Source organism: Lepisma saccharinum, chromosome 6 (assembly GCF_977018435.1).
Source record: "Lepisma saccharinum chromosome 6, izLepSacc3.1, whole genome shotgun sequence".
In the NCBI taxonomy this organism is placed as follows: Eukaryota; Metazoa; Arthropoda; class Insecta; order Zygentoma; family Lepismatidae; genus Lepisma; species Lepisma saccharinum.
In genome coordinates, this window is record NC_139234.1 from 73,008,524 (window position 1) to 73,021,933 (window position 13,410).

Below are 13,410 nucleotides of genomic sequence, written 5' to 3' on the forward strand. Positions count from 1 at the left end.
AACCTCTTTTGCAGGAAGTTCTTTCAGAGATGCAGAAGTTTCCTTCAGCTCCAAATCTTGCGGCAGATGAGGAAAGGTAATGCTTTCAACAGTGGAACTATTTTATCTATCTTTAGACCTAATAAAGCACATAACATTACAAGCTATCCAGGGTTGTAGTAAAGCTTTTGGGTTAATCATTATTTATTTATTGAGAAAAGTTCACATGCAGCTACTATATAAAGTAAGAATTAGTGAAGATAGCATAATCCACATTACTTGGGAGCATTTATTTTGATGGCTGAAAGATATCTACACTTGGTGGGAGACTATGACATTGAATGCAAAATCTGTGGAAAATTGGATTGAATTCACCATTAATAAATTTGTACAGATGGTATCAATTAATTCAGTGAGAGGCACTGATAAGGAGACTGCGGGGAAAAATGACCTGAATCTACTCTTAAAGAGGCAAGTGGAATGTGCCATAGATTGGATTGGAATACAATATTATATTATTGGTCGAATTAATGATTTGAAGCATAAGGCTACACTGTTGTTCATGAAAAAAAAAATTATCATAAAAGCGGAAGTCAATGCAGTCAACTAATTAGACTAAATACTGACATCCACCCACTTGCATTGCCCTTCTTTACCTGTATCTCAGTACAGACCACAACTTAATAGGAACAACACATTTTCAGCTTCACCTTTTTTGTGTTGTACTATCTTTTTAATCTTCGTATGGACACGTAGTTTTATATTTTTAATGCTGATGGTTACAGCATGTAAGTGCTTCTGTTTTAAAATTTATTCCTGAAGAAGCTCGGTGACCTTGTTGTAATATAACAACCTTGTGATGTGCCAAGGTATCTTTAATTGTATTATGATGTTGATTCATTTTGTGGACTAATATTTAACTAAAATTCTACCTTGTACATTATTAAGAATCCATGCTTACAAGCTTACAGTTTAATAACTTTTTCATTCAAGTTTGTCATCCTTCACCACCATAGCAATAAACCCCAGACACTTAAAGAATTGATATTAAAAGTAATACAAGATATATTAAAATGTGCAGAATCTGCCGATGTCAGAGGCAGAGTGGTTAGCACAGCACACTACGATTCCAGGGGTCCCGGCCAGGGCATAGGTGTTCTTTGTGAGTGTCTATGACAGATCATAAGTTCTCGAGTTGTAAAACGTTGTATAAAAATTAATGGTATAAGAGTTCAATCACACTACAAATTATAACTTTGCAAGCAATGTGAAGAAAAGCCATATTGGCAATCACGCTGTACAAATTATAACTTTGCAAGCAATGTAAAGAAATGACATATTGGCAATCACGTTGTATAAAAGAGAGGAATGGCTGTGTGGAGGGATTCTGTGGCTTAGCTGATCGAAACCGTGGTTGTAAGTTTTTGCTATGCATGTGAATCCGATTGTTTTGGAATAATTTAAAGCATGTTTGCATGTGAAACCTAATTAAAACCTGAAATTACTAACCGCAGACTTCTTTTTGGCAACAATTAGTGTGTTAAGAACCTGAAAGGTAAAAATCCCAGTAAGGAAGTTGGTCCCCGACGGTTCTCCAGCTGCAAGGATTGGTAAGCGGTCACATGTCCATTCATAAATTTCATCATATCATCACCAAAAGCGAAGTAAAATGAAACAAACCAATCAATCAATATGCTGATACTGCCCTCTGAATCAATGTTTGGTGATGGTTTGAGCAGTAAGGTGCAGCGAGGAAACTATGAAATGGAAAACCATGGTCACACAAAATAAAGCAAATGTTCAAAGTGTTCTGTCAGTTTGTGAAGGGAACATTGGAATGTCAAGTATTCTTCAGTTTGATGCTGGATTGAAAGAATGACAGACTAGATTTACACCTATTTCAATGCAAAGTGCAATGCGTGCATTAACCTACGCCACAATATCCCAAAGAACATGTTAGTTGGTTTATTTTAAGTAATGAGGCAGATTTAAACCCCTGCTTATCTTTTGAGATAATTGGAGGATATGGCGCATATCTATAAATTAAGAACCATTGAGCAGCTGAAACAGTGTGTTCAAGCCAAAATATGCATGTTAAGATCAGATACTTTGGACCAACATCATGGAATATGTTTTTGAAGCTAACAGGAGCATTGCCTTCAACATCAAGCTAAAGAATATCTTTTAACACTCCAATTAAAAGTTAACCAATAGATCTACATGAAAACTGGTTACATTAAAATTTAGCGTATTCAGTTATGCGTGAATGGTAACGATTTTTTTTCTTCGAGTATACCTTCTTTTTTTATCATTATGAGAACAGAAAAAAGTGCAGTTTTTTTTAGTTTTGCAAACAATTGCTCTCTTCAAAATTATATAAATAAAAAACGGGTGGTTCGATTGTGATGAAATTTTAGTATTGTGTGGCAGACAGATTTTAAACACAATTTTTAAATTTGTCAATAAACAGTTATCAATTTTGCGAAACAACTATTTCTTAGTATTGGTTAGTCCTTCAAATACAATATTGTTCTTGTTTTGAAGCTCTTCGCATCTTATTACTTACGTGAAATTTAGAAATTTTCGTATTTCCGCGTTGCACAATTTAATAGTCAAATCCTATTAATTTTGAAGATCCTCTGTCTTCATTCACTAAGGGTTTGGCGTCTGGTACCGCATCACTGCTTTGTTTGTTCCCGGGCAGCAGGAAGTAATTTTAAACAGCGTTTACTGCATCCATCATGAAATCTTTGCATCTGTTTTCAAAATCTATTATCATTGTCAATTCACATTGCGAAACCGATATTATTCAGATTTGTATTCAACAGAGTAAAGACGTGCGTGGAACGTGGCAACACCGCACGCAGTGGCAGCCCACGCTTCAACGGACATCGCAGCATGCAGTGTTGCCAAGTTCCACTTACATCTTTACTCTGTCGAATAAAAATCTGTATAAGATCGCTTTCGCAATGTGAATTGACAATGATAATAGATTTTGAAAACAGATGCAAAGAGCTTCAATATTGTATTTGAAGGACTACCCAATACTAAGAAAAAGTTGTTTCACAAAATTGATAATTGTTTTTTGAAAAATTTGAAAATTGAGTTTAAAACCTTTCTGCCAGCACCATACTAAATTTTCATCATAATCGGACCACCCATTTTTGATTCATAGAATTTCGAGGAGAACGATCGTTCGCAAATCTAAAACAAAAACTATTTTTTTTGTCCTCATGACAATATAAAATACAAGGCAAATTCGAAAAAAAAAATTGATTAGCGTAGATTAATGCAGAATTGAATAAGCTAAATTTTGATTTAACCCATTTTTATGTAGGCCTACTGGTTAATTTTTAATTGAAGTCAAACTCGAGTACCTACAATTTTTAATCCAACAGTAAATTGCATCATTTTGAAGAGAAAAAATAAAGAATTAAGAAGTGGAACAAGTTACCATTGTTTTAAGACCATTTGCAACTTTTGTGCAACCCCATATTTAGAACTTGAGATTATATTAGAAATTGTACCTCGTGCATTTTCTTTTCATACCAAAAACTCATTGTTTACTTCTATTTCGTATCTTCATTTCTTTTGTCAGTTTACCATCCTTGTAGTCATGATGATTTACTAAGAAGCTCACAGAAACTATGTTAAAATGATACAATAATAGAAAGTACAATTATTATAATGTAGCACTAGTTATGAACAAAAACATCATAATACTAAATACTGTTTTTCCTCCACAGGAAAGATACACATTTCAAAAATTTGTATCGACTGAAGGCAGTTGTTGTTCATATGGGTAATGTTATTTCTGGCCATTTTGTGACGTTCAGGAGGGGACCTGTTGATTCCAACATAAGGCACAGGTAAGATTTATCACTCTAGAATATATCAATCTGTGCACAGGAAATGAAGTGATGAATGTTGAAATAGGAAAGAAAAGTTTGAAGAAATAGGTAATGAAACAAACAAAAATTGTCTGCAAGGTCAAGTAATTGTACAGGGAGACATATTGTTGGGTGTAGAAATGGAGAGGCTTAGTGTAATTTTATTAAATAATGAAAGCATTGAAATGCTTGATTTGTATTTTGTGTTCATTTATTTAATGAAATTTAAAATTTCCAACACCAGTCTTGATTTTTAGTGCACATTGCTTGTCACTGTTACTAATATTCAATTCAAGACAAAAAATATAATAATATGAGGATGTTGCGAAGGTTAACAGGACATCATCATAAAAGTAATCTTCCACCTCTGTAACTGAGCACCTTGAATGACCAGTTCATTTATGGAAAATAAAGAAGAAAAAAAAAATTAAATATGTGGAGATCATCTTGTGTAATAACATTCTGATAGTATTTAATTGTTTATTCATTTGTTGTTGATTATTTAGCCAGCTCAGTAGCCGTGCATGTTGTGTGGTCTACTTTTGGTCTTATCTTCAAAGTTCCTAGGTTTGAGTCCCTCCTGGGCATAGATGTTATTTGTGACAGCCCTTCGTCAATTTTCATCTACACTCTGTCCATGGAATCTCTGGAGTAAGCGAACAGAAACAAGTGTCTGTGCAAGTTGTGACTTGAAAGGGCTCGACCAATGAACCCATGAGAATGGAAGGGAGTGCAGCTACTAGCCGTTTGCAGCAGGGTCCACTGCTTGTGCTGTGCCAACACACTTCCTCCCCTTCTTATCTGTTATTGCAGCCTTGCTCTGCAGATTCAAGGGACAGAGTATAATCATCACTCATCCTTATCACAATTACCTAAAAGTGGCAGAAAAGCAATGTTAACTAACATTAATCATCTGTTGTAATTGACATTGCATTTCATTTATATATTACTCTTGGAAAAGACATGTGGAATTTTCTTGATACGTTGAGTAATAAAATGGTTTTCTGTTACTAAAAGGGAAAAAATATAGCGTAATTAGTGCTGTAAAAAATTAAGATATAGTGTAAGGGTATATAATATTAATGGGATTTTTTACAGGTAAAGAATGCAATGGGAAAGAATGGGATAAAATTAATTCTTAGAAATGGTGTGAAATATTAACAAGTTTGATTATTTCAAAATTTGTCAGTTTAACAGATATTTGTTTGCACCAAAATTTTCAGGTTAAAGTCCTGACCTAACCATGGTGTTGTCCATCAGTTTCATGTATTCATCATTCGTCCTCGTTAGCTAAAAGTGGCCAAAAAACTCACCAAACCGGACAGATTTTTTAAAAGGAGCTTTTTAGAGTAATTGTTAAAGTTTTCAGCATGGTGATAGCTTCAGGAGTAAACTAAATCTTAAAAGATGGTTTGATTAAATTTTGTGTGTTGAATTGAATATTAGCATGGAAAGATGACTTTAGTTTATTTTGCAGCATGGGTGAAATAGATGGGATCTTTACATATTCCAAGTGCACTTACTTTATACAGTTCGTCCACAAAAAATCTTCTTGCAATATCACATTGTTGTCTTCAAAAAGTTAGGGTTGTGGTAGGTATGTATGCCTGACCATTCAGAGTGTGTTGAAATAATTATCCTCCCTGTCAAGTATTGGTTCCTAGTAGTTCTGAAACTTACAGGCGTACCTTCTAACCACCATTTTGGTATGATTATTCCCGGTTATTATTGAGTCAGCTATGATGCATGAGTGATCCTTGTATTTTTCAGTTTTCCAGCACATAATTAGGATTAGTTATGATAAAACAATCTTCAATGCTGTAATTTTCTTTTTGGTATACGTTTTAGTGCATAGGGGCTTTGACTACCCCAAAAATGTAACTGGTATGTTAACAGTTGAGCCAAGAAGAGAAAGACTGTGGCAAAATTGCAAACTAAAATGGACAGCCACTTGTTTACTCTTATAGTCATAGCAGATAAGAATGTTCCACTTTGCATGTACCCATGTTGCCTTGTATGGTTTTTCCTTTCATGATGATACAAGCACAATAATGGTGATGGCAATGTGTTGAAGAATGCCACAATTTAAACCAACTCAGGAGCAAGATTACATGTCAACCAGCTGATTGCATCACCTATGCCCCCTTTGCTTAGAGATGAAACTTCGACAACAACAGGAAGTTTGTTTTCCTTATTGGTAGAGCAATACGTATGCTTGTGGTTCACTAAAAACCCTCTGTGGTCAGGCATTCACTGCTGAACTCTAAACAGAACAGGTTTGTGCCCCAGTCTAAGTATGGGTGTTCACTTGCAAATGTTTTCCATTGTCACCCAATCATCATTCATTTCTATTGTCACGATTAGCCTAAAGGGGTAGAAAAGTGATGTAAAATAGGAAAAAATATAAATGCAGTAAAAGTAAAGTAAACTATTCCCCTATGCTTTGGAGCACGCCATGAAGACATATAGTGGGTGTGGAGTTGGGGCCCCACTTTCTTGATCACAGCCGAAAGTGGGAGTAATGTGATCAGCACCACACCCCTGGCTGCCTCTAAACCCCCTGAGTTTCCTCCAGGTACCCACTTTATACGACGCTGGCTGGGTGCCGGAACTGCTTGAACAGGTAGATAAAAATCCTGCTTCTTCCCTGCCGGGGATCATGTCTTGCATGGTAGTCAGACACACTAATGACTGAGCTACCGTGGCGCATTAATATAATTGAAGTGCAACCCTGATTTCTTTGTTCCTGTATTTTACACTTTTCCGCATCACGTATTTAAACTTCATGATCTTCTTTTAATTGTGACAAATCTGAGGTTGAAATGGAAGATGGATCGTAAGAGGGAAATAATATGAGCCCTTGTTCCCATGTTCAAATTCCAGTCTTGGCATGGGTGTTCCTTTGTGCGTCCATTGTCAGTTTCAAGTACATAATTATCATGGATCCTAATCCACATACTGGAAAAGCACGAAGCTTTGAATTAAGACTGTACTCCCTCAATGGCAACTTTCAAACGACATGTAAAATTTCATGGTAGTAGAAGTTTATCTATTTCTCAGGCAATCTAAAGAGACATGCACCAATAGATGCAAAATAGTATAATATAATACAGTTATTCTTAGTGGTTTTTATTTTTCCTGCGACATTTTGTCCTGGTTTCGAAGAACTTTTTTAAGCTTACACCAAGATAGAACACATTCACGACACACAACCTTACATGACTAGTTACACTACACTTCTGTTCCAAAAGCCAAATGGAAGAGTGCAAGTAGGAAATGGGATAACCTCAAGAGAGAAAGTAATAAATATCTGTACAGGGATGAAGGTGATCAAGTTGTCATTCAAAAAGGGGACAAAACAGAAGAAAACATATTAAATATGAGTAGGGAAGAGATTCCGATAAATATATATAGTGTTTGCAGAAGGTCATAAATTTGCCATTGAAGAAGATGGAACCAACATAGTAGACGTGGTAACCAGTGGGATTAAAAGAATGTCTAAGATAGAAGACACTGATGAAAGAACAGACTTCGAGAATGAATTCACAACACAATTAGACGGAATGTTAAGAAATGAATTCAGCTCGAGAGAGAAAAACACATCACATGGGAATAGGAAGAAAAATGTGAAAGAGACGTGTAGAGGTTGTGTGTGTTTTATCTTGGTGTAAGCTTGAAAACGTTCTTGGAAACCAGGACAAAACATCACAGGAAAAATAATAAACCACATTTTTCTTCACATGCATTTGAACTAATGAAAGCTAGAATTTTTTGTAATGATACACGTAACAAAAGTAATATGCTTGAATGTGTCCCAAAAACAGTTTCATGTCCTAACTAGATCGAACGTTTGGTAGCCTTAAATTAAATGCCAGCTTGATTCTGAATGCTTCACAAGTAAGTGTATGACTTTAAGAAAAGAAAACCGTAGTAATACTTGTATCCTAATTTTATAACCAGTAACAACCTTAAATTCCAGAATGCTTGCTTGGTTGAGTTTGTTTTTATAATCCATTTTATGCACAGAAAATCTAATTGGGACTGGGTCTACAGTTTAAAGTGTGATCTGCATCACTGTGCCTCCACCTGGTATCAAACCCAGGACAAGATCACAACGTTACCATTATGCCACCGGGGAGGCCTGCATTGGCAGGAATGAGAGTTTTATTATTAAAATTGTAATACAGGAGGAGATTTGTTGACATTTCAAGTAGACTTAATGTCAGGGTTGGCAAGGTAATGTACACGTTAACATTTTTTACATAAGCTATGCATAATTTACTAGTAATATGCTTCGCATACAAAACCAGTTTCTTACACAGATGTAGGAAACTAATTTTCTTTTGTATTAGTAATATAAAAACTTCTTTAATTATTACATTTTAAACTTTAATTTTCTTACATATTTTAAGCAAAAATCATTATTTTCTGGAGAGTGTTTATGCACAATTATGCCCTCAGCGTCACCAACAGATTTTTAACAATAGAACTGTTCTTGCACATATTTTTAAAAATTTAGAAACTTGTTTATATATACGTTTTGCACTAGTACTTGTATTTATAACATAAAGATTAATAAATATTTATTCGGATTGGATTTCAAAGTTTTAGTACCAGTTTCAAATTCCTTTTTCATACATATATACAACTGTAAAAGAAATACGTTGATTGTTAATTGTTATACTGAAAAATAAACTGCTGATTGGAAACTGGCAAAAGTGCGAACATTTGTGGTTCATGGGACAATTAGCAATGAATGCCTACTAGTATAATAATGTAATGAACAGTACACTTAAACTACTTATTTTTTGTTTGTAAAATTCCAATATAAGAGCACATACAAATTCGGAAGGAAAGTTTTATAAAGCCTTTTTTTTTCTGCCACTGCCAATTTCCATACATAACTACAACCATCGCAAAAACAATGTTTTCTTTTCATTTTTATGTTTGTTTCTAGTTTTTCATGTACTTTAAGTTTTATACGTAATTTACAATTTTCTTAAGTGTCATGTAGAAAACTTTTTTTTTTTTACGCATAATTATACAACCCTGCTTAAAGTAGACATGTTTCAGGTGTAGTTGTGAAGCTTTCATCAGAGCAAATAGTTTTTTTTTTACAGGTGTGCACAGTTTCGACACAGCTTAACAATGCTCTTCTGAAAAATCTGTTAGTGACTATTTTTAAACATTACAGACTTTGGATTATTTTTATTCTGCTTTCCCACTCACGCAATCATGTTTCTTTCTCTGATTATCTCCACTACCTACATGACCACTATCTAATGTTCTAATGCCGTATTTCCATATCTTTCTTCTGTTGCCCATACTATCATTCGTGGCTGTTGAAAATGTGGCTTTACCTGACAGTGCATTACTTTTCAGAAATAATTATTTAGTACTAGTCTCTCTATTATTTCTACAAATTTATTTCCAATGTCAACCGAAAAGTTTTTTTTTACAAGTCTGTTCAGCATCTGAGTACCATGCAAGAGACCCAGATTCGATTCCTGGGGTGGGCGAAGACAGATGGTCAGTTTTCTGACAATATACCTTCATAAAGTGAGTCTGGAGCCTACCCAGCTTCTGAAATATTGGTACCAGGAGACATCCCTGAGCGTAAAGACAACGGGAGCTTGGTGCTCTTATCTCTGTTATGGCCAATGTTCACCCTCTTGTGTGAAGTCGCAGCTCTGTGCAATGTACAGTTAATAACCTGACCTTTTCTTTGTACCTGTGCCTACGATTCACATTTGTAACTTTTCACTCTTTTTCGTTGATTAATTCATTGACATAATTTGTCTTACTTTGCTTTTCTGCCACTGGCTAAGATAAGGATGGTGGTACGATGAATTGATGAACGGAGAATCACTAATGCACTTAGAAAGAACACAACACAAGTGCCACAGAGGATTATACTGGCTGTGAGACCAGGTGCCAGAGCCACGTCAGTCTGCAAAATGAAGTCCAGGGTTTACTACATGGAAATGAGGTTGACACTGAATATCTTCAGAATATGTCATCCCATATACCCCTGCTCTTTCTTGTTACTTTATTCATTTTATATTGTGTGTTTAATCATTTATCATTCAATCTGGTAACAGTTTTGTGACGAAAGCTGAAACATTTTTCCCTTAAAACATACTGTTTGTACAGAATTGAATAATAGTGATGTGATTTTTATAAATCATTCTGAATCTTTTTATTGGCCATACTAGTTTTCACAGCATTTTTGACATTTGGAAGGAAGGAAGATATTTCAGTCTAGAATTACACAGATTTATCCATCTGTCAGTGTCATATACAAAGTTTTTAAAAAATCATGTGACCAGCTTTCAACATTAATAACATAAAACACGAGATAGATCCATTTTTGTTTGACGAGCCTTTTTCATGATGGTATTTTAAAAACGTTCACAGCGTACAGGAATGCCCATTTTCATTAAATACTGGCACAAATGTGCATATGTCTTTTCCAAAATGTGCCAAATCAAAGATCCATCTTAAAATTATTACAACAGTTCCACAACTAGCATCATATGTGGACAATGTGATAAAGTGCCAATTTAGCAGTGCTCTATCTAAGATAGAAAAGGTAGAAGTTTTAAGAGCACTTGCCATTTCACTGGCTGAAAACATTGGGTGTTCATCTCACAAAGTCGTTCTTGAAGGTTCTGGGTTTCAGCCGTAGCCATAGCCATTATATTTGTCTTGTCTAATCATCTTTAATGTAGAGAGGTAGGAAACTGATTCTAAGTTACCAAATTACAATTAGATAAAACAACTAAATTTGTCTGAAGGTGCTGTTACATGAGTTGACAGTATGCAATATTGACACAACAAATCATAATTGAAGTATTTTAGTGTGACAAACCTTACGTGTAACAGAAGAGCAAGAAGCCTGATAAGGTTCATAGTCTGTTTGGTAGAGTATTGGACTATTGTTTAGGAGGATTCTTTGACAGGAATATTTCTGGTGCCTTCTGGGATATAAGTAGTTCTGGGCCTCACCCAGCCTCCCATCAATAAATGCATACTCGGGAAGTAAAGGTGGTCACAGCAAGGTCAACTTGGCTGTTGCCAAGATTGAGGAATGCATGGAGCTCCATCTCAACACTCCCTATAGGCCTTCACACTGCAATTCAGAAGGGATGATGTTATTCTCCTGATAAGTTTGTGTTTGTGGAAGTCACCTTCCGTAGCTATATATGTGGCTTCTGGTTCTAAACAAGTTAATTCTTGATGGCTTTATTCTACACTAACATTACTTTTTTTTTTTTTTTTTTTACTAACTGTGCAGGTAAGCTTGGAATTGTTTCTTTGAACTAACTGCATGTAAAGCATGTTACATAATTATAAAAATCATGAGCATGGCATAGGTTTTTCATTGCTGCATAACCACTTGCTTGTTAATTCTTCCACCTATTGATTTTTACATGCACATCAAATGCCACCGCAAAAGTAAGGTAATGAGGTATACAGTTGTTCTTAAGGTGCACCTTTATTTCAGTTATGTCAAAATGCTTGCGATTATAAAAAGTGCAAACAGTGAGTTGTAGCTTATGGATTTCTCCTCGTGTTGCAGTTGTAAGCACACTTCTAAGCTGGATAAAGCATGTTGATAGTATTGAATCCCACGTATTTCACATGGAGAATGAAAGTGCTTGCTCTTCAACCTAGTATTTGATAATGAAAGCAATATTTTGATAATTTCCTAACAGCTAGTTCTTATTGCATCATGTTCTGGCAACATTCTTGTTAAAAACCACATAAAACAAATAAACAGTGCAATAAAAGACACTTTTGAAGTATGTCGAAGCTTCCGATTCCATCCCGGAATCATCATTAGGGCTTGTCGAGAGGATGCTTCTTCCTTGCCATCTCTCAACCAGCTCTGATAATGATTCTGGGATGGAATCGGAAGCTTTGACATACTTCTAAAGTATCTTTTACCACACTGGTTATTTGTTTTTTGTAGTAATAACAAGGACAGCTCGTTCTTCAACATTTTGCCTTTCCACTCGCATACTTTGTGCAGTTATCTTCAGTAACATGATCATAGAGTACTTCAAAAAGTAATAAATTTCCATAAACGTTCATGTAAATTCCAACTGCCAGGCTGTGTCAATTTCAGGGTTCCCACACCTGGAGAACCTGAGAATCTAGTCTAATTTGAAAAAAAAAACAACAAGAAAACCTAATGTCCTAGGAAAAATCATCTAATTGATCAGTGTCTCTCGATGATGGAGATCTCAAGGATTAAAATGTGTTCTTGTACAAATTCACTGAATTTTTTGCTAGTACCAGTACTACGAGGGTCACTATTTATATTTTGAGCCTTGGCAACACTGATTGAAGTTAGGCGCGATTTGACGTTTGCAGGGAATCATCTGGCATTATTGACCATAACGTACTTCAAATGTTTTGTCAATAGCTTCATTTGTGTTGTTTATGTTGCCTTGGAGATTGCAGGACAACAATAAAATGGTATTAACTCGTGAACATTTTTGTGCGATGATTTTTTACGATTTTCAATGTAGATTATCAAGACAAGAGTGCATCGATCAACTTACTTCCACATTTGGCGATGAAGCCCCATCCTTTGCCACTGTGAAACGCTGGTATAACGAATTTAATCGTGGCCGCCATTCGCTCACCGACGAGATTTGCGAAGGTCGTCCAAAATTAGTTGTTGTTCAAGAAAACATTGATGCTGAGCAAAACCTAATACTGCAAGATCGTCATGTGACATACTGTGAGATTGAGGCAACCATAGGCATTAGTTCCACCAGCATATATAAAATATTACATGATCATTTAGCTGTGAGAAAGGTATGTTCTCGTTGGATCCCACACAATTTGACAAAAACTCAAAAAGACGCTCGCGTCAATTGGTGCTAACAAATGCTCAATAAATACAATTGTGGTGCTTCAAAAGACGTATATAAGATTGTAACAGGTGACGAATCATGGATATATATGCATATGAGCCGGAACGTAAACAGCAGTCAACTGTATGGGTGTTTCAAGATGAACCCAATCCAACAAAAGTTGTTCGCGCTCGAAGCACATCGAAACAAATGGTTGCCTGTTTTATCGGAAAAACTGGTCATGTGCCAACTGTGCCTTTAGAGGAACGTAGAACGGTCAACTCTGAATGGTACACAACAATTTGTTTGCCAGAGGTCTTCGGTCAAATACAAAAAACAAGCAAACGCCGTCGGATCATTCTTCATCAAGACAATGCCAGCTGTCACACATCTCATCTAACAACCGACTTTATGAACAGTCAAAAAATCGAATTGATGGGTCATCCGCCGTACAGTCCTGATTTGGCACCCAATGACTTCTTCTTGTTCCCGAATGTCAAGAATAAATTGCGTGGACAACGATTTTCGTCGGCGGAAAACGCTGTTGATGCATTCAAAAACCACATTATGGAGGTGTCTCAAGAAGATTGGAAAAACTGCTTTGACAAATGGTTCGAACGAATGCAAAAGTGTATTAACCATAAAGCAGAATACTTCGAAAAACAATAAAGCAG

General features: G+C 35.6%; 1 protein-coding gene across 1 annotated transcript in view; it reads left to right on the forward strand.

Moving 5' to 3' along the window:
* Positions 1-13,410, forward strand: part of Usp30 (ubiquitin specific protease 30) — a 49,342-nt gene that overhangs the window by 26,605 nt on the left and 9,327 nt on the right. The window contains exons 7-8 of the mRNA XM_083124399.1: positions 9-76; positions 3,726-3,848. Of these exons, the coding sequence (XP_082980525.1) occupies positions 9-76; positions 3,726-3,848 (191 nt within the window). The remainder of the gene's footprint in view (positions 1-8; positions 77-3,725; positions 3,849-13,410) is intronic.